The 18,420-nt window shown below is 42.4% G+C and overlaps 1 protein-coding gene across 22 annotated transcripts in view; it reads left to right on the forward strand.

Annotated features, from left to right (window-relative positions):
- AKAP13 (A-kinase anchoring protein 13) overlaps positions 1-18,420 on the forward strand; it is a 341,004-nt gene that overhangs the window by 140,660 nt on the left and 181,924 nt on the right. For all 22 annotated transcript variants that reach the window (XM_042856648.2, XM_065559282.1, XM_065559288.1 and 19 more), the window contains 2 exons: positions 666-962; positions 12,472-12,655. In XM_042856648.2, the coding sequence (XP_042712582.2) occupies positions 666-962; positions 12,472-12,655 (481 nt within the window). The remainder of the gene's footprint in view (positions 1-665; positions 963-12,471; positions 12,656-18,420) is intronic.

Here is an 18,420-nt window from a genome sequence, read left to right on the forward strand (position 1 = left end):
AATGCAGCAAGCTTAGTTCTGTCATGTGAAATCAAATCCAAATGGCAGGTGCAGTGTTGAACAAAAGAGGTGTAACCACACACATAGAACATGTCTAAAGCATGTTATGTTCCAGTATTAATTGTTGCTTTTTGGTTGCTTAAGTGCAATTAGTTCATTGTCTTCACTGGCAAGGTGCTCCGAATGCTGACACCTGTGCTTTATTTCTGATGGGCTGCCATGGTCTCACAGTATTCTTTAAAATATGGTTCTATGAACTAAGGGGGAGATTTTCAAAGGCCAAATGGGAGTTAAGTGTCAAACTCCTCTTGACTTTCAATGCGAGTGAAGAGCCTTACTCCCCTTTTTGATTCTGAAAACCTTCTCCTGAGTCAATTAGCAGTCCTGAATTTGTCTCTTGGTGGCTGAAGTTAGCCCACGAACAAGAAGGCTGTAATGTGATCACTAGATAAGAGAGTGAGTGGGTTCTCATGCAGGAGGCATCACTGAGAACTTTTTGCCATACGGTGTTTTCCTTTATACGCAAAAAATAATGTGTAAAGGGACACCACGTGCGGGTGTGTATATACTAATGGGGTGATCAATGTCCAGACCCATGTTGCTTTAGCTTAGTCATTTCTCTTCTCCATTACAATTATGTTCATTTTCTTGGTTTTATTTTACAGGCCATGACTGCTGTGAGACAGTGAAGGTGGCACTTTGCGCTGCCAAGGAAGGGCTTCCTGTTCTAGTGGTGGCAGAGGAAAGTTTTCAGTTCATTCAGGATGAGGCCTATGATGCAGCTCAGTTCCTAGCAACCTGCGCTGGAAACCAGCAAGCACTGAACTTCACAAGATTCCTGGACCGGTCAAGGCCTCCCTCGGGAGATGTGGATTTTCTGGATGAGAAAGTGGTTTTGGCATTTCGGCATCTGAAACTGCCAGCAGAATGGAATGTGTTGGGAACAGACCAGACGCTTAATGGTGAGAACTAGTCGCAACTGAGTAATGTGTGTATGTATGAGAGAGAGAGGATCACTGCATGTGTTGCAATGTTTCTGTTGTGGAGAGTTCCTCTGATGTGTGAGGGGATTCTCCAGCAGATAGATCAAGGACCTGTGCTTTGAGCTTTAGCCATGCTGAAGATGCCCTGGTGCAACTTTCCCCAACACCCCATGCATATCCACAGAGTTTGGAGCAGGGTTGTGTCTTCTTTTCTTGGCACACAGTCTAGTGCTTTTCTCTACCTCCTTTGTAATAAAAGAGCACAAATTGGCTTCAGTGATCCAGTGTTTTAATATCGTGCTCGGAGAGTTCTTTTTTTATATGGGGAGTGTGTGTACCAGTATTACAGTGATGACTGGAAGGCTTATACATAAATATCAAGCCTGGTCCAAAGTCCTGTTAAAACATACTCCTGGGAGTACTCAGTGTAACTGGTACCCTGGTATGATCCTCTGGCTAGCTAGCAGCATGCAAGGTGCAAGGCTTATTCCATGCTGTGCTCCGCTGTTCAGAGAATAAGAAAGTGGAGCGTGGTATGTGGGAAATGAAGGGTTAAATGCTGCGGCAGCTTCCAGTGCATAGAGGGCAAGTGTAGAAGGCCCAGAAGATAAGGGCATGGGGAATTATGGCAATGACAGTAGAGCAGGGGTCGGCAACGTTCGGCAACGTTCGGCATTTTACCTGCTGACGCGGCAGGTTCGGCCGATCGCGGCCCCCACTTGCCACGGTTCACCATCCCGGGCCAATAGGGGCGGCGAGAAACGGCGCGGGCAAGCGATGTGCTGGCCGTGGCTTCTCGCCGCCTCCATTGGCCCGGGATGGCGAACCGCAGCCAGTGGGGGCTGCGATCGGCCGAACCTGCCACGTCAGCAGGTAAATAAAACTGGCCCGGCCCGCCAGGGTGCTTACCCTGCCGAGCCACGTGCCGAACGTTGCCGACCCCTGCAGTAGAGGACTGGTAAGGTTTGAGCCCAGGTATTCGCACCTTTGCTACCTCTACACTGCAAAGCAGGCTTGTAGGTGGGCAGGTCATCGCTCAACCCACGCATCCATCCACAACCTAGACAAGCTCACCAGCTCGGAATGTAGTTGCTTACTAGGTGTGGGTTTAATGGCTTTGAGTGTGGACAATGGAGGGTCTAGGCACTTCTGCACACCTTCATCTGCAGAGAGCTTGCAGCATAGACAGAGCTATAGAGTCCTTGCCAAATATTGAAACAGAACTACGAAGACCTACCTGTTTACGACAAGTACACCTGCTTGGAGCCCTGTGCTCATTGGGTGTCACATGGGAATTGGGAGGACACATACAGATTCACGGTGCATTATATTTTTTGTAGTGATTTATGGCGTATGGCTGCCCACAGAAAATGTGATTGTGAGATCTGTACTATATTACTACATGAATTCCCTTCTCTTTATTTAAAAAAAAAGGGGAGGGGGACTTGGGGGAGGCAATGAACCCTTTACGTGTGGTGGAACATGAATTGTTCTGTGCAGACTAGCATGGCAACTTTGTTCTCATACAGCATGGTTTTCTGTAGTGTTTTGCGGTTGCTGCTCTCGTGTCTTTCAGTGAATAGCTGACCACTGTTTGGTTTTATTATAAACATGTATGCCTGGGCAGGCAATTGAACCAAGGTTAGTAAATGTTCACAGTTTTGTACATATTTGGTGGTTTCCGCATTAAAATTCAACCATAGAGTCATTCGCTTACAGGTAGCTAAACAAGCAATGCTGCCATTTCTTTCCTCTACTTGCATGGCTCCTACATTCTTATTGTGGTTTTGTGAGATTTTTTTTAATCCCCCTCTCAGTTTAAAGATAATGCTAACACATGCATTTACATGCTCCTGTGTAAATAACGAAGTACATTTAACAGACTAACAGTGGTCTTAGCCAGACAGTCGAAAATCATGTTTGAATCATTGGTGACGTAGGGCCTAATTTTCAGACATACTGGCAACCAGTCTCTCTCTTCGACTTCAGTTGCATTCGTGAGAGTTCAGCACTTGTGAAAATCAGGCCCATAACATTTAAATTGTTCTGCTTAAGAAAAACGATTGTGTCAGAAAGCCATGAACATTCAGGGCTGAATGGCACCTGTGGAGTGCCTGTTACAACCTCCAGTAAACAGAGAGGAGCTCCTGGTGGCCATCAGTGTAATGGGACCTTTCTGAGAGGTGTCTGCTGGGAAGTGGGTGGGAATGATGTTTGTTAACCTGAGATAGTATAGATGAATAAATGAGTTTTATGTAATGGGATTAAATGTGTTTAGCAGCCACACAAGCATTCCCTTGTGATGAGTCCTCCTGCACTTAACTGTTTAAAGGCAGTTTATTGCTTGCTTTCCTGTCTTTGATCCTTCCGTAACTAGCCTTTCGTCTAAGAAGCTGTGCCTTTAACATAGATGCAGTACAAAAGAAAAAGGATTTTTTAATGTGAATTTGGACTAGTGGTTGTTGGATGCTACCAGTGTTGTTGGTTTTCGTTTGTTTGCTTAAGCTCCTGAAAAGCAGGACTGATAAAAGCATCAACCAGCTCTTAACTGTAGCCGTTTAAGAGGACATGTCTCTAATTCAGAGATGATTCTATAATCTGACCCTTCCTGATTGTGTCTAAAGATAGACAAGAGAATGAAATGACTCATACTTCCTACTAAGAGCAATTAAGGAAGTGATGCAGTAACTCAGCATTTCTATAGAGGCAGAATTTGGATATTGGCCCAAAAAAGAAAGTAATTTTAATTAATTTCAACCTGGCCTCTCTCCTCTCCTCTCTTTTATCCCTCACTCACCTTTCTTTTGATCACTTTGATCTTTCTCCACCATAGGTTAACTTAAAAGTTTACACATTAATTATGTTACTTAATTAACTTAAAATATTACACATTAATTATACGTAAATTATGCATGTCATCTGAAAATATTGCAAATTAACCCATTCTTATTTTTTAAAAAATGCTGTATTAGTTTTTTAAAATACAACCCCCCCCCAAACTATATGATAAAATTAAAAAAAGTACAGCCCCAAAACAAAATATATTGAGCAACACAATTTAATTTAATATGTCAATCAGTATTCCACACATTAGGTTAAAGAAAAACTTAAATAAAATGTCGGGTTTTTTTAATTAATTGAGTTTTTTAGAATGTTATGTACATCTAGCACAGGGATCGGCAACCTTTGGCACGCAGCCTGCTAGGGAAATCCGTTGGTGGGCTGGGCCGGTTTGTTTACCTGCAGCGTCCATAGGTTCAGCCGATCGCAGCTCCCGCTGGCCGTGGTTCGCTGTCCCAGGCCAATGGGGGCTGTGAGAAGCGGCGGCCAGCACATCCCTCGGCCCGCACTGCTTCCCGCAGCCCCCATTGGCCTGGGACGGCGAAGTGCGGCCAGTGGGAGCTGTGATCGGCTGAACCTGCAGACGCAGCAGGTAAACAAACTGTCCCAGCCTGCCAGGAGCTTTTCCTGACGGGCTGCGTGCCAAAGGTTGCTGATCCCTGATCTATCACATCACTAATACGAAATCCCCAAAACCCAGCCCGCAGTTATTGGCTCCCTTAGGCCCTGATCCAATGCCCATTGAAGTGAACGAAAAGACTGGCTTTGACTTCAGTAGGCTATGGATCAGCCCCTTAGCCCCTGATCCTGCACACGTTTAGCTTTATGCACCATGAGTAGTCTCATTGCTTCAGTGGGGCACTATTCACAGTGCATAAAGCTGCTCCAGGGGGAGGGGGAGTCAAGTCTTTGCAGGATTAAGGCCTGTGATTGTAAAACCTTTGGGGGGGGCAGGGATTATGTCTTCATATGTTTTGTTCAGCACCTCGCACAATGGACCATGGAACCTGATTGGGAACTGTAGATACTGCAGTATAACTAAGTATCGTTAATTATATCAATAGCAGTTGTAGGAGAAACAGGGGAACCCAGCTCTGAAGTCTTCCTAATTTCACAGGTTTTCAGTGCAACTCTAAATTGTTTATCAATGGCCTTATCTTGTAACCTATTCCTAATGTCCACTCTCATTTAAGGCAGTGTTCTTGTCCAAATTTCTGATTTGTTCCTAATTTTCTCCTCTTATTTCTGATCCTGCTTCACCAGGACGAGATATTTAGCAATAATCCTTTCAGTAATTTTGAATGCTACGGTTTGATCACCTGAAAATATTTTTCTCTCTAGCATTTATAAAAACTCAATCTCTTTCGCCTTTCCTCATGACAAATGCTCTTAAAAGGTGTAATCATGTTTCATGCTCTTCAAGTCAGTACTATATTCTTGAGAAAAGGTGGCACAATGACTTGCCACTAAGCTACAGCCTGCAGAACCGATTAGAAAGTAGGAGAGGGGCTGTTAATGCACAGTCCTGTGTAAGTTTTGTGCATGACTTGGTCATGTTCTTGCAAAATGGTTTATTTTTGCAATCACAATTCTACTTCTTCTCCCCCCCCCCCCCCCCCCCCAAAATAGGCTTCCATCTCAGAATGCAAACTATTCTCCTGACATCAGCCTTGCCAGCTGCTAATTGGTAAGAGTTGTGTAAGCACTAGACAGCCTGCTTTCTGGTAGTGAAGGAAGTGCAAAGAAACAGACTCACAACCAGACCTTCTGACATTGAGTAGATCAATAAATGAATTGATTCCCTCCCCTTCTTCCTGCACTCGGCTTGATTCGGGAGGTTTACAAGCAATTTAGGTGCAGCCTTGTATGTTTGATTCTTGTTTCTATCAAATACATTTCTTGTAAGCTATATGTGCAAAGATTTTTCACAATATTAAAGGTTTTCTTTCCTTTCTGATGGGTAGTAAACTAATGACAAAGATCCAACCCTATAGGTAAAATCTGAGAAATAGGGATATTTTGCATATTGACTTCTTTCAAGGTAGTACCTTCAGTAGTACCTTCAATAGATTCGTAATACTTCTGGAGATTCCTTGTGGTTACTGAACAAGGTAACTCCTCACTGAGAGGATAAGGGAAAACCATTCTGAGAGCCAGACAACGTTCCTCTTTATAAACTACAGAACACTGGACCCTGGTTGTGGACTGCTGACTCAAAGCCTGTACTTATTTGACAAAACACTTGAACATGTTTTAACTTTAGGCACGTGCTTAAGTCCCATTGACTTCAAGAATTTGTATCACTTTCCAGGAACTCTGCATGATAAACGTTCATTTGCAATATTTTCTTAAGAAAAATGCACAGACTGATGCTGTGAGATAACCAGAAGGAGGGGAAAGTCTAGAACAAGATACTTTAACTTTTATTCATTCTGTGCGTCATCTGAAATTATCTAAATAACGTGTTTGACTAGAATTGCATTAAGCTTTTGATAACCAAGCATACAAATTCACCAGTATATGACTGTCCTAAATCACGTAAGCGCATAATGCAACATTAGTGTCAGAATGGCAAGGAGATACCCCCTTTAAAAGCTTTTGTTTTTAAATACTAGAGGGAAAGAAAAATCAGAAGAGACGAGTATGAAGAGGATATGGGGAAAAGAGAGAGGGGAATGTTACAAGGCTAGAATAATGAGAATCATTTAGAAGCAACTGACCCTTGTCCAAGTGCATAAAAGAGGTGTGGTTAATATGACCAGCAAGATAAATTTTATGGGACTTGTTGAGTCAATCATCTGTGTGAATGTACTTAAAGTAAAGCTCTAATAAAAGGTTACCAGATTTGAATGTCCTTTGTTAGATTATGCAAAAGCAAACGTTTTGAATATAGCTATTTCCAGAATAGATTATACCTATTGCTGTATGAATGGCATTGTCTTGATAAGAATAAATTCAGCCATCAGTAAAAATTAAAAGGAGATAATATGCAAACACAGGGTACCTCTCTACTGTTACATTTGCATTAGCAAAGTATGTGCTGGTGGCATTGCCTGATTCGAAGCAAGAAGTAATCGTGGATTAGGGGTAGAAATTGGGATGGGAATTGATGGGTTGAAATCATCCTAACCTTATTCCCACAAAAAAGGAAGGGGTCTTACTGAGATGCTTGTCTTGATTGTGCCTGTACAATCCTTTCTCAAGCTGAGGCAAGAGAAGTCTCTCTGGTGATACCACTACGCTACAGAAGACAGAATATTGTGGCAGCCGTAAAACAGACGTGGGTAGTGGTTGAAAGGGACGGTGGGCTTTCTGGATCAGTGGTTGTTGTTCATATTGTAATTGGGTTCTTTCAGGTTCAGAGGCTTAAATCTATCCATCTTCCACATGTTTTGATAGTTTCCCTTGACCCCTTTCTTTGGAGTAGCTACCAGTAATGCTTGAGCTTTAACTTCAGACTTTCATATTAATTTGCAGTCCACTCCCTCACATTCACCTTTTGTTGTATGTTGCAGTAAAATAACTGTGTGGAATACATCATCTTTCCTGTATCAACAGCATAGCATTGTGCACATGGTCTTATCAGTTCAAACCAGTGAGAACCTGGACAGTGAAGGAAAACCTTTCTCAGAACAAAATGCAAGATATCTTCAGCAATGGGAGGAGAAAGCGGGGAACTAGAAAGTTGCAAGCAAAATAAAATTCTTTTTTGTACAAGTGGTCTCTGCCCCCTAGTCCATCCATCCAAAATCTACTGCTCAATAAAAGATTCTGTGACTGAGATATCAAAGCCACTCCTAATTCCCTTTAAAATAAGTAGGAATTGAGGCATTTCAGTCCCCTACGCTGCTTTGAAAATCACAGTTTATAAGATTAAAAAAATTACCCACAAATCAATTATTTTCAGCTGAGTTGGTGTTTCATCTCTCAACACTTTAAGGCACAACGTCCCTCTGTCTTGACCCTCCTCTTCTAACGTTGCCGGTTCAGGTGGTCATCTGGGACTTACTGATCTGTGATGATAACATGTTTCCATTTCCCTGTCCCACTGACATGTGAGGTTTGAGCTGGGTGAGAGGGCAGCTTCCCACAGAGGGAGGGGTGCAGGGGTGGAAGCCAGATTTGATGGGGAGTTCCACAATCACTCACTCTGTACCTCTTCATGGGAAGCGTGGGTGGTTTTTTTCCCCCTTCTTTCAATCAAGTTAATTAAAAATGAAGCTCCTGGCTCAGGGAACACCGTGTATGTTCTCAGATCTGTCATATTCAAGCGTTTTCTTCCTCAGTGGGTATTTGTTACTGGTTAAAAGTACCTTAAACCTTAATCCTGTCAGTTAGCAAAGTGAGTTTGACAGTTTTCCGTGGAAAGTTGATCCTTAGTTACCCAGCTTAACTGCCTGCTTATTTATCTGCCACAACTGCCAAAAACAAAAAACAAAAAACCCCAGCACTCTAAAATCTTGCATTCCTTGCCAGCTGGATTAAAGTGCTCTTTCATTATGGGGCACTAATCATATGTTTTGAACCTTGCCTATTACTAGGAAACATAGAAGGAACAAAATAGCCTTGACCTCCCAGTATTGCATGTACTTTATTTCTGTAATTCTCTAATTGCAAAGGGCTTTGTGTTACCACTTTATGGGCTGCTTGGTGATTCTGCAGACCCCTGCTAAATTTCTGCTTTCAGCCATTTATGATGGAAAACAGCTACAGCTAATCCATGCTAAAGGTTGTGTAACTCTTCCATGCTTGGGATGGTCATTCTGCACCATGCCAACCTGTTCAAACAAACCTCTGCCTGAATTTCTAAAGTCCAGTGCCCTAAGATTCCCTTGTTGGTGGGCAAAAAAAAAAAAAAAAAAAACTTAGAAATAGCTTCATTTTTTTTGCCTTTCCCCTTTTTCCCCATTCCTCCCAAGGTCTGATGCAAACAGGCTATAAACTTGCTTTGAGCAGCCGTCACAGTGACAGATGCGTTTTTATTTTGGGAAGTTAATCCAGTTCACAGATGGCACATCCCTTTTAACACAAGTCATGTAAGTTCTGTATCGTCTGTCGCTGAAAATGTGTTCCGCTCAGACTCCTGCCCTGAGCACTCACAGTTGTTGCGTGTACAGTACTTTGTCTCTTGGCTGCCATCATTCATACTTGTCTCTCTTAGGATGGCTTGATGCCAGTTCACACAGTAGTCAGATCCTCTGGCCCTGAGGCTGGATGGTGAGTTTTTTTGTTTAATGTGCTCGACACGGCAAGTGCCATCTCTTCTGGTAAAAGACTGCACTCCCTCATGTTGGTACTCAGAAGCATTAGTGTAGTATACAGTATATGGATCCTTGCGTGTAAGGGTAGTATCCAAACACAGGAAACACACAAATCCAAGATCTTCTATGTGACTTGCTGCTTGGAAGACGGTTTGTATTGTAATAAGTTGGGTACAATTTTCAAAAAAGACTTAAGTATGGAAGAAGAGTGTCATTTTTAAAAATGGGACTTGGACTCCTAAATCACTTAGGTGTTTTTGAAAATTGTACTCTTAAAAAAAAACAGATAAAAACTGTCTTCAGAGAAGTAGCATAGATGCCCCAATTCGGTACAGGAATAAGCTATACTCATATGATTTTATACCACTGTAACTGCATCCACGGTAGGAGGATTGTTTTGCTTTATTATACTAGTGCAGTTAAAGTGGTACAATATTTATGTGTAGACAAGCCCCTAGGAAGATCATTTTTGAATCTACTGTTCTCCTCTCTGGAAAAGTTCCTCCTACAGCAACTTTTCTATTGTCTCCTCTCAGGCCCCGTTTCCCTTCCCAGACAGTCGGCCATTTTTTTTCCTGACTTAAGATACCTTGTCTTCTCATTCATCTATAAAGTGCCATGCTGTAGCATGTTCTACTAATGTCCCTCTCTTCGCTCTTTCACAGGCTACAAATATTTTGTCTAAGCAAGCTCGGTTATGTCCTTCCTGTAATCAGCTGGAACCACCATTCAGACATGATTTTCCTTTACTCTAATCAGGAAGAGGCTGGGATTGGGGTAGTGTGTAGTGGGTGTGGGGGGAAGGGGAGGAGGGAGAAAGCAGGTTGGCAAAGCCCTAATTCGGAGTTGTATGGTAGACTGTGCCAGGAAGCTTTTGGTACTTGAATACAGATTAGGCTCTGCAGGAGCTGAGCCAGCCAAGAAACTCAGCAAAAGCTACATGGCAAAAAGCAGAGAAATCGCTGTTTTGTTTTTTGACTAAATGCCTTAATGATGTCCCTTAAAACCCAGCTGAACAAAGGAATTAGCAGTTTGTACTGTGGCATCCTTCAAAAATGTGCTTGAGAGAAATGACCTGATTAAATCTTAGAAGCATTATGCACTCACGTTATAACCTGATCTGTTGGTTTGGTTGTCGACCAAATAATAAGTGTATAAATTTTTACTACAATATTCAGGGTGTTTCGCTGAATCTATTCATGCAGTTGGTTTACTGCAGTGTAAAGGGTGCCTTTTAAAGCTATACCAGTCAATGCTGAAACCCTTTGTTAATTTTCAAGAACAAATGTTTAGGGTTTTTTTTTTTTTTTTACCTCTTCTTGCAGATTTTAAAATCCAAATATCCATGTTCTGGGTACAGATATCACAAATGCTTTGATCTCCAAATACTGTATTTCAGTGTTTCCCAAACTTGGGACGCCACTTGTGTAGGGAAAGCCCCTGGTGGGCCGGGCTGGTTTGTTTATCTCCCGCGTCCGCAGGTCTGGCCTATCGTGGCTCCCACTGGCCGCGGTTCACCGCTCCAGGCTAATGGGAGCTGCTGGAAGCAGCGGCCAGTACGTCCCTCGGCCCGCGCCGCTTTCAGCAGCTCCCATTGGTCTGGAGCAGTGAACCGCGGCCACTGGGAGCTGTGATCAGCCGGACCTGCGGATGCGGCAGGTAAACAAACTGGCCCGGCCCGCCAGGGGCTTTCCCTGAACAAGCGGCGTCCCAAGTTTGGGAAACACTGCTGTATTTCACAGTGTATCTGGAGCTCATTTCTGGTTGTTGCTGTTCAGAGCAAGGTTCTAGGGCTTCAGTTCTTTGAATAAGGGTTTATTTTTCAGAGATGAAAGCTTAGACAGTGGTTTTTTAAATCAAATTATAAGACCATGATTGTTAAATATAAAAGGCGGGGGGCGGGGGGAGGGAGTACACCCATCTTACAAATACTGCTACTCAGAATTATACAGCTTCTGTGTAATGCTGTGTCTGCTGACATGGGCACTGTAAAAGCTGGGCTAAGCCCTAATCAAATTAGAAAAAGAAAGTCCTCACTTTTTACTTTGAGAAAGTGTAGACTGTCCTCTTTTTATAGCTGCTCCAGATTTATGTCTTCAGTTTAGCATTTTTGCTGTGCCCAGGGAGGAATCTGTGTTTTAAACACCAAATTTGGCAGTGCCAAAAAGTTAATTCAGTCTTATGTGGGAGAAAAGTACCAGTACGTACAGACAAACACAGCCTGCTTGAACTTACTGAGCTTCTATTTAGAGGTAGTTAAATAGTCTACATATCAAGTCCATCTAGGAACTACACCCTTTCTCATTTGCTTCTGCAGTAGGTCTGATCCTGAGAGGTCCTGAGCACTCACAACTTCTATTAAAATTACTGTGGTAGGGCCCTACCAAATTCCTGGTCCATTTTGGTCAATTTCAGTCATAGGAATTTAAAAATTGTAAATGTCATGATTTCAGCTATTTAAATCTGAAATGTCATGGTGTTGTAATTGTAGGGTTCCTGACCTATAAAGGAGTTGTGAAAGGATCGCAAAGTTATTGTAGAGGGGTTGCGATACTGCTGCCCATACTCTTGCGCTGCTGCTGGTGGCGGCGCTGCCTTCAGAGCGGGGCAGCTGGAGAGTGGCAGCTGCTGTCCAGGAACCCAGCTCTGAAGGCAGAGTCGCTGCCAGCCGCAGTGCAGAAATAAGGATGGCATAGAATGGTATTGCCACCCTTGCGTCCGCATTGCTGCCTGCAGAGCTGAGCCCTTGGTCAGCAGCCACCACTCTCCAGCCACCCAGCTCTGAAGGCAGCAGTGCAGAAGTAAGGATGGCATGGTATGGTATTGCCACCCTTACTTCTGCACTGCTCCTGGCGGGGCACTGCCTTCAGAGCTGGATGCCCAACCAACAGCCGCCCCTCTCCAGCTGCCCAGCTCTGAAGGCAGCGCAGAAATAAGGGTGGCAATACTGTGACCCCCCCCCCTAAAATAACCTTGCAACACCCCTGCAATTCCCTTTTCGGTCAGGACCCCCAATTTGAGAAATGCTGGTCTCTCCCGTAAAATCTGTATAGTATAGGGTAAAAGCACACAAGACCAGATTTCACAGTCCGGAATGCCCTTTTTATGGCCGTGAATTTGGTAGGGCCCTACACTGTGGTGATCCCCTCGCTCTGAAGTGCAAGCCTCCCCTGAATGTGATCAGCCAGTCTTTGCATATGTTTTTCCAGGTGCTTCAGTGTTTGGGTTGCCTGGCTTTTTGGCTCTGAGAGACTGCTAGTTTTGTGCCAACCATTGTACTGTATTTTGCATCAGTGTGGCTCAACTCCAGTAGCTAGGATGTGGGGAAGTGGCATTCATCTAATCCATAATCTGCACGTTTCATTTTCTTTTTTCTTTCTTCCCAGAGAGTAGCCCCCGGGAGACGTTGTTGCATTTTGCAGTGAGGCTGGGCCTTCTGAGGTTGACATGGTTTCTGCTACAGCAGCCAGGTGGAAGAGGAGCTCTTTGCATCCACAACAACGAAGGGGCTACACCTGTGAGCTTGGCCTTGGAGCGGGGCTATCAGAAGCTACATCAGATTTTGACAGAGTAAGAATAATTTTTCTGAGTTTCTGTGTTGGCTTTCTGTCCCCTGCAGCATCCTTGCCTGTATTGTGCATAGTTATTTGAATAACACGAATCCAAGTACCCCCAATTAGGTGCAGTTTTTGTTGTTAACTCTTTATTTTTGCCTTTGTTGCTGGAAAGGGTTGGACAGGACCTCAAGGTTTATGGGAAATGCAATAGTCATGTGATATTCTCATTTCTGTTTTTGTTGCACAGTCTTCTGTTTACAGCTGTCACGTCATTTTTTGTAACAGTGTTAGAGTTAAACCTTATGCAAACACAAATGAAGAAGTTTTTCCTTGCACAAGTGCCAGATCCCCCAGTGGAAAGCTGATATTGGGAGTTTGGGTGAGGTTTTTTGTTTTTCTTTCTATTAAATAATATTCTCTACCAGTTTTTGCTTAAAACAAACCATGCTGATTCTATAGAATAAAATATCATTATTTATGGAAAAGATATGTAACCCTGAAGGTCTGGACTGAAATTAACTTGTGTGTTTAAAAACAAAATGAGAGGTTTGTGAAGACATACTGACTAGTCCCAAGTGACCAATCATGTATGTGTTTTCACGTTATTTTCTTTATTGAAGTGCTTTACAAGAATGTTTTGGAGAACTAGAAGTTATCAAAAATAACAGTATATTGAGAGATCTAGTTTTGAAAGCCAAGGCTGATAACACTTATTTAATCTGTTTGCTTTGAGTGGAAAGTTTGTCAAAGCAGGAGAAAAAGTTTTAACCAGTTGCACACTTAATCTATATTGTTATCAATTTTTATTATCTTGATATCTTGTCATCTTAAGCTCTTCTGTCATTAACTTTCCTTTTCTGCTCTGAATTTTTAGACTCCTTTTAAATCTGCATTCAGTTGCCCAATGCCATGAATTGTGTTAATGTTATTAAACACCAGTGCATGTTATTGGGCGTAATGTCTTTGTTCTCCATTATTATTACTGCTACTATTGTTGTTGTTGTTATTTTAGGAGATGGGGGAGAATAATTCTCAAAGCTGAAAGTCAGTCTTGTGATATATGTTGCTGAAGTCGTTGAAATTAATCTTCCATCACACAAGTTTCAAAATTTTCTATCAACACCATGTTAAAGTAGAGAGAGAGGGGGAAAAGAAACTCTGCATTAAGCTTTCATTTAATACCCATCATCTGGGAATAATATGGGGTCATGGTGATAGGCGTTACACCCGCTTTCCCAAGTGATCTTTTGATATATGAATCATTCTGTGACAATGTTCAGTCCCCATAATTCTCTTATACCCACACACCCGTGCCTGTATACTGAATTAAAGTTGGAATAAATGGATCAATCCTATAATGTGGTTAGTTAACCATGAAATAAGGTGAAACTCTCCTAAATGTTTAGATGGTTAGCAACATAACAGGATAGTCAAGAAAGACAGGATGCAGTCAAGAAAATTACATCACTCAAAACTCGGTTGTATAGCTTGCAGCAAGTACCGTAAGTACTGTTATTACCCAAATAGGAGTAGAGCTGGTAATTTAGTAAAAATGGGGAAATAAAGCTATTACAACAGCCGCGCAGTGTACTTGAGGAATATTTCACAATCGGTTCAAGTATTGGAGTGTCAGATCTCTGTTGGAGTGAAAACTAAAAGTTCTGAGTCCTTGGATTTCTGGCAGTATCTCCCTAGTGTTACTGTTTTTCCCTGGAAAGTGATTCTGACCTAAGACAAGAGGCTTTGTGATGGCCTTGTAGTTCACCTGTGAAAATAAAAGACCAAATTTCAATTATGCTACCAATATGATCTGAATTCCTGTTATCCATATTATTTCCTTAAAGCATTACTTAGCTTCAGCAACAAGATACTGAATCCCCCTCTTAGCCGGACTAGTGAGGACATAAAAAGAAGAACAGGAGGACTTGTGGCACCTTAGAGACTAACAAATTTATTAGAGCATAAGCTTTCGTGGACTATAGCCCACTTCTTCGGATGCATATAGAATGGAACATATATTGAGGAGATATATATACACACATACAGAGAGCATAAACAGGTGGGAGTTGTCTTACCACCTCTGAGAGGCCAATTAATTAAGAGAAAAAAACTTTTGAAGTGATAATCAAGCTAGCCCAGCACAGACAGACAGTTAGATAACAAGTGTGAGAATACTTACAAGGGGAGATAGATTTCAATGTTTGTAATGGCCCAACCATTCCCAGTCCTTATTTAAACCGGAGTTGATTGTGTCTAGTTTGCATATCAATTCTAGCTCAGCAGTTTCTCGTTGGAGTCTGTTTTTGAAGTTTTTCTGTTGTAATATAGTGAGGACATGACACCTGTGGATATATTATTATTTGTACTACCGTAGTGCCTACGAACCTTAGTTGTAGGACCAGGACCCCTTTGTGTTAAAACAAATAATACAAAAAAGACAGTCCCTGCCCCAAAGAGAATTAAGGCCTTGTGTACATGGAGGGGTTAGTTTGCACTGAATTGACACTAGTTGGCATGCAATATGTAAGCCATACGAATAACCTGCACACAGGTCAACAGACTTGGGCTCATGTTACTGTGATTAAAAATAGCTGTGTAGATGTTGCAACTTGGGCTTTGGAGCCTAGAGAGGGGGATAGGCTCCAGAGTCCAAGCTCCAGCCCCAGCATCCGCACAGCTATTTTTAGTGAGGTAGCACAAGTCCTATCAGCCTGAGTCTGTTGACCTGGGCTTGGAGACTCACTGCCGCTTGCTGTGTAGACATATCCATTGGATACATGGCGTGGGCTTGACGTGTACTAAGTGTGTTGTATTCTCTGATGTTATCCTTTGGTCCTTTTTGCTTTGCTGCTGAGCTGTGTATGTTCTCGGATTTTTCTCACTGCGTGTTGAGAGATGCTTAGTGGAAGCCAGTGGAATTCTGGGACGTGGTCAAATTTAAAAAAAATCCCATGATTCCTCTCTCTCCGTCCCTTGATTCCTCCCTGTTTATGAAAAAAGCTTTTCCTTTTTAAGCTGTTGCAGTTCTTCATGAAAACAGCCTGAACATTTTCTTTCTTATAACCCCTGGATTCCTGGAGAGTTGTTGCTTTCTTATGTTAACTGGTCCCTGCATCATCTCTCTTGATATGAGAGGTGTAAGCACAGATTCTTCAAGAGTGAAAGACAGAACTGGATTAGAACAGACAGCCCACTAAAATGAAGTGGGATCTTTCTGGGAGTGTGATGAATAAGTCATAAATCACCCCTGCGCACCTTTGTTTTATCTATAAATAAGGTTTGCAAAATAAACCTGGCCTTTCTCCTAGTGAAAATGGAATAATCTATTGCCCGAGGCAGTAATATTTTCCAAAACATCCCATTAGGATCCTCTGTTACTGGAGCTCATCCACATTTGCTAAGTATCTATTTATTAGACATTTTAAATGCATCTCTCTAATTTGCAGGGTACAAATCAGTGACCAAATAATGATCCATCCCCTTCTGAAAACAGCTAGGAAAATAGGTCGGCCTTGAAAGCCAGCTGTCTCTTAGAGCAGTGGTGGGAGTGAATTCCAGATTCAAGGTCCCTTCATTGAGAATGGTTTGCCAGTAGCCCTTTCATGTTTAATTCTGGCCATTGGTAGCTTGAGAGCCTCAGCTAACCTCAGTGGCCATGTTATCATGCAAAGGGAGAGATGACCTCTAAAGGAATGTGCTTCCCAGGATGGGTAAACAAACATGCTAGCTTTGCTCAACCTAGTGCACTAAAAATAGCAGTGTGGCTGGGGTGGCACAGGCAGCTCCTTGGGCTAGCTGCAGGAGTATGAATCTGCCCAACCCCCGGAGTATGTATGCGGGTGGCTAGCTCAAGCAGCGGTCTGTGCCACCTTGGCCATACTGCTGTTTTTAGCAAGCTGCCTCGAGCACAGCTAGTGTGTGTTTGTCTACCCAAGCTGGGAGGTATGCTCCCAGTTGCTGTGTAGATTATACACTAAGAGCCAGTTCACTCTGGAACATAGGGGTCGCCTGCTTCCTGGCAGTAACTTGGCTGTGTAAGAGGACAGCTGCATTTTGCACTAGCTGGTGTTTCCAAATAGAATGCAGTGTAGTAATCCAGGTCCATGTTCTTCATTGCTTTGTGAAGCAGGTATAGGAGGAGATTCCAAGGACTGTCTGATATTCAGTTTGCCAGTTGATTGAAAGCCCCTCCTCTCTTTTGGGGGGTGGGGGAGGAATTGGGTAAGAAAAGATATAAATGTTTAAAATTTAGCAGCTGAGATTGTGACTGGCAAAGCAGGGGTCGGCAACGTTCGGCATGCGGCTCGCCAGGGTAAGCACCCTGGCGAGCTGCGTGACAACGTTGCTGACCCTGAACTACAGCAAGGGGAAGATCACCCAGGACTTCTCATTGTATCATCTCCACTTCTTTTATTCTCCTTGAATATGTTCGGTAATGCAACGCAATTGTTGTTGATTATTTTTAAAATCTGACATACTGTTGTGTGTATGTGTCTATAAACAACCTAACAATGCCACTTTCATAATCTGATTTGCTTCGTAGTAGCCTAAATCTCTGTCTAATAACTGAAAAGTGCAAAAATCTTCGGTGAGCTACGCATGTGGAAACTCTCAGCAGTCAATCATGAGTGTGGCACCATAAAGAAAGAAGTAGGTGAGAAGGATGAAAAGACCCACAAGGAAAACACTTTTTTTTCTGTCTGGCTCTTATTTTTGTATGCCTACTAGAGAAAGGAGAGATTCAAAGTTTAAGCAATCACTAATTTCTCCTAGAAAACTTTGCAGGATTTTCATTTGAGTTAGTTCTGCGTCTGTGGTGTTATCACTGTCTGGTGGGTTTCTTCCCTTCTCTATTATTAATAAAGTCATCAGTGCAGCTAAGTGATCATAGGGAGAGTATTACCCTTCCTTAAAATGTTCTGATAATAGCCAGGTGGCTCAGCATGTGAAGATGTAAATCAGTGTGCAGAGAGGCAGGACAAAGTGTGGTTCTTATTAGAAAATGGATGTAATTTCCAAGTTCATACTGACCCAGACCCAACTAACATAAAAGGAAAAAAAGTTGTTTTGTGAGCATTTTGCAATCCTTGATCTAAAATACATAAGTGATGAGGTCTGTGCTGTTTCCCAATGAGATGCTTTCAGTAGTGCCTCTGAGATGGGTACTCTTCTAGGTATTTGTACTTGAGTACATGCTTAATTTTAAATACGTAGGTAATCCCATTCCTATTTAGCAAAGGATTTAAGTGTGGGTTTAAAGGTAGGCATATGTTTAAATACTTTGCTGAATAAGGGCTTTAACTGTGGTCAGGGTAGAAGCTGAAGACATTCTCTTCCCCTCTCTCATCTCCAAATATAACAACAACAATAACAAAAAGGAGGATAAGTAACTTGACATTTTCATTTATTTTCATGGCTGGGTAGTTTTATTAAACTTAACCTATTCCTAGCAGGAAAACTGCCTACTATGTAAATGCACTCCCAGAATTACCATTTATACGCATATACTGATGTAAATGCCTGGCTTCATATCAGCTCCAGGTTTGTGGCTGTTATATGTAAGCAGGTACTTCTTCTCTGACCGGCTGAAATATCTTTGCCTACATGCTTGTCCTCAGCCAGATGTGAACTGATAACTTCGAGATGAAAGGTGCCATGTTCTCCTAAGGTTGTCTCTTATTGATCCTTCAACTAGGAGGAATGATGGTGGCAGAGTGAGATGCATAAATATTAAGCACATGGACAGTAGTATACAGAGCATCTCAATTACCAATGGCT

The sequence above is a fragment of the Chrysemys picta genome, chromosome 10 (assembly GCF_011386835.1).
Source record: "Chrysemys picta bellii isolate R12L10 chromosome 10, ASM1138683v2, whole genome shotgun sequence".
NCBI classification, from domain to species: Eukaryota; Metazoa; Chordata; order Testudines; family Emydidae; genus Chrysemys; species Chrysemys picta.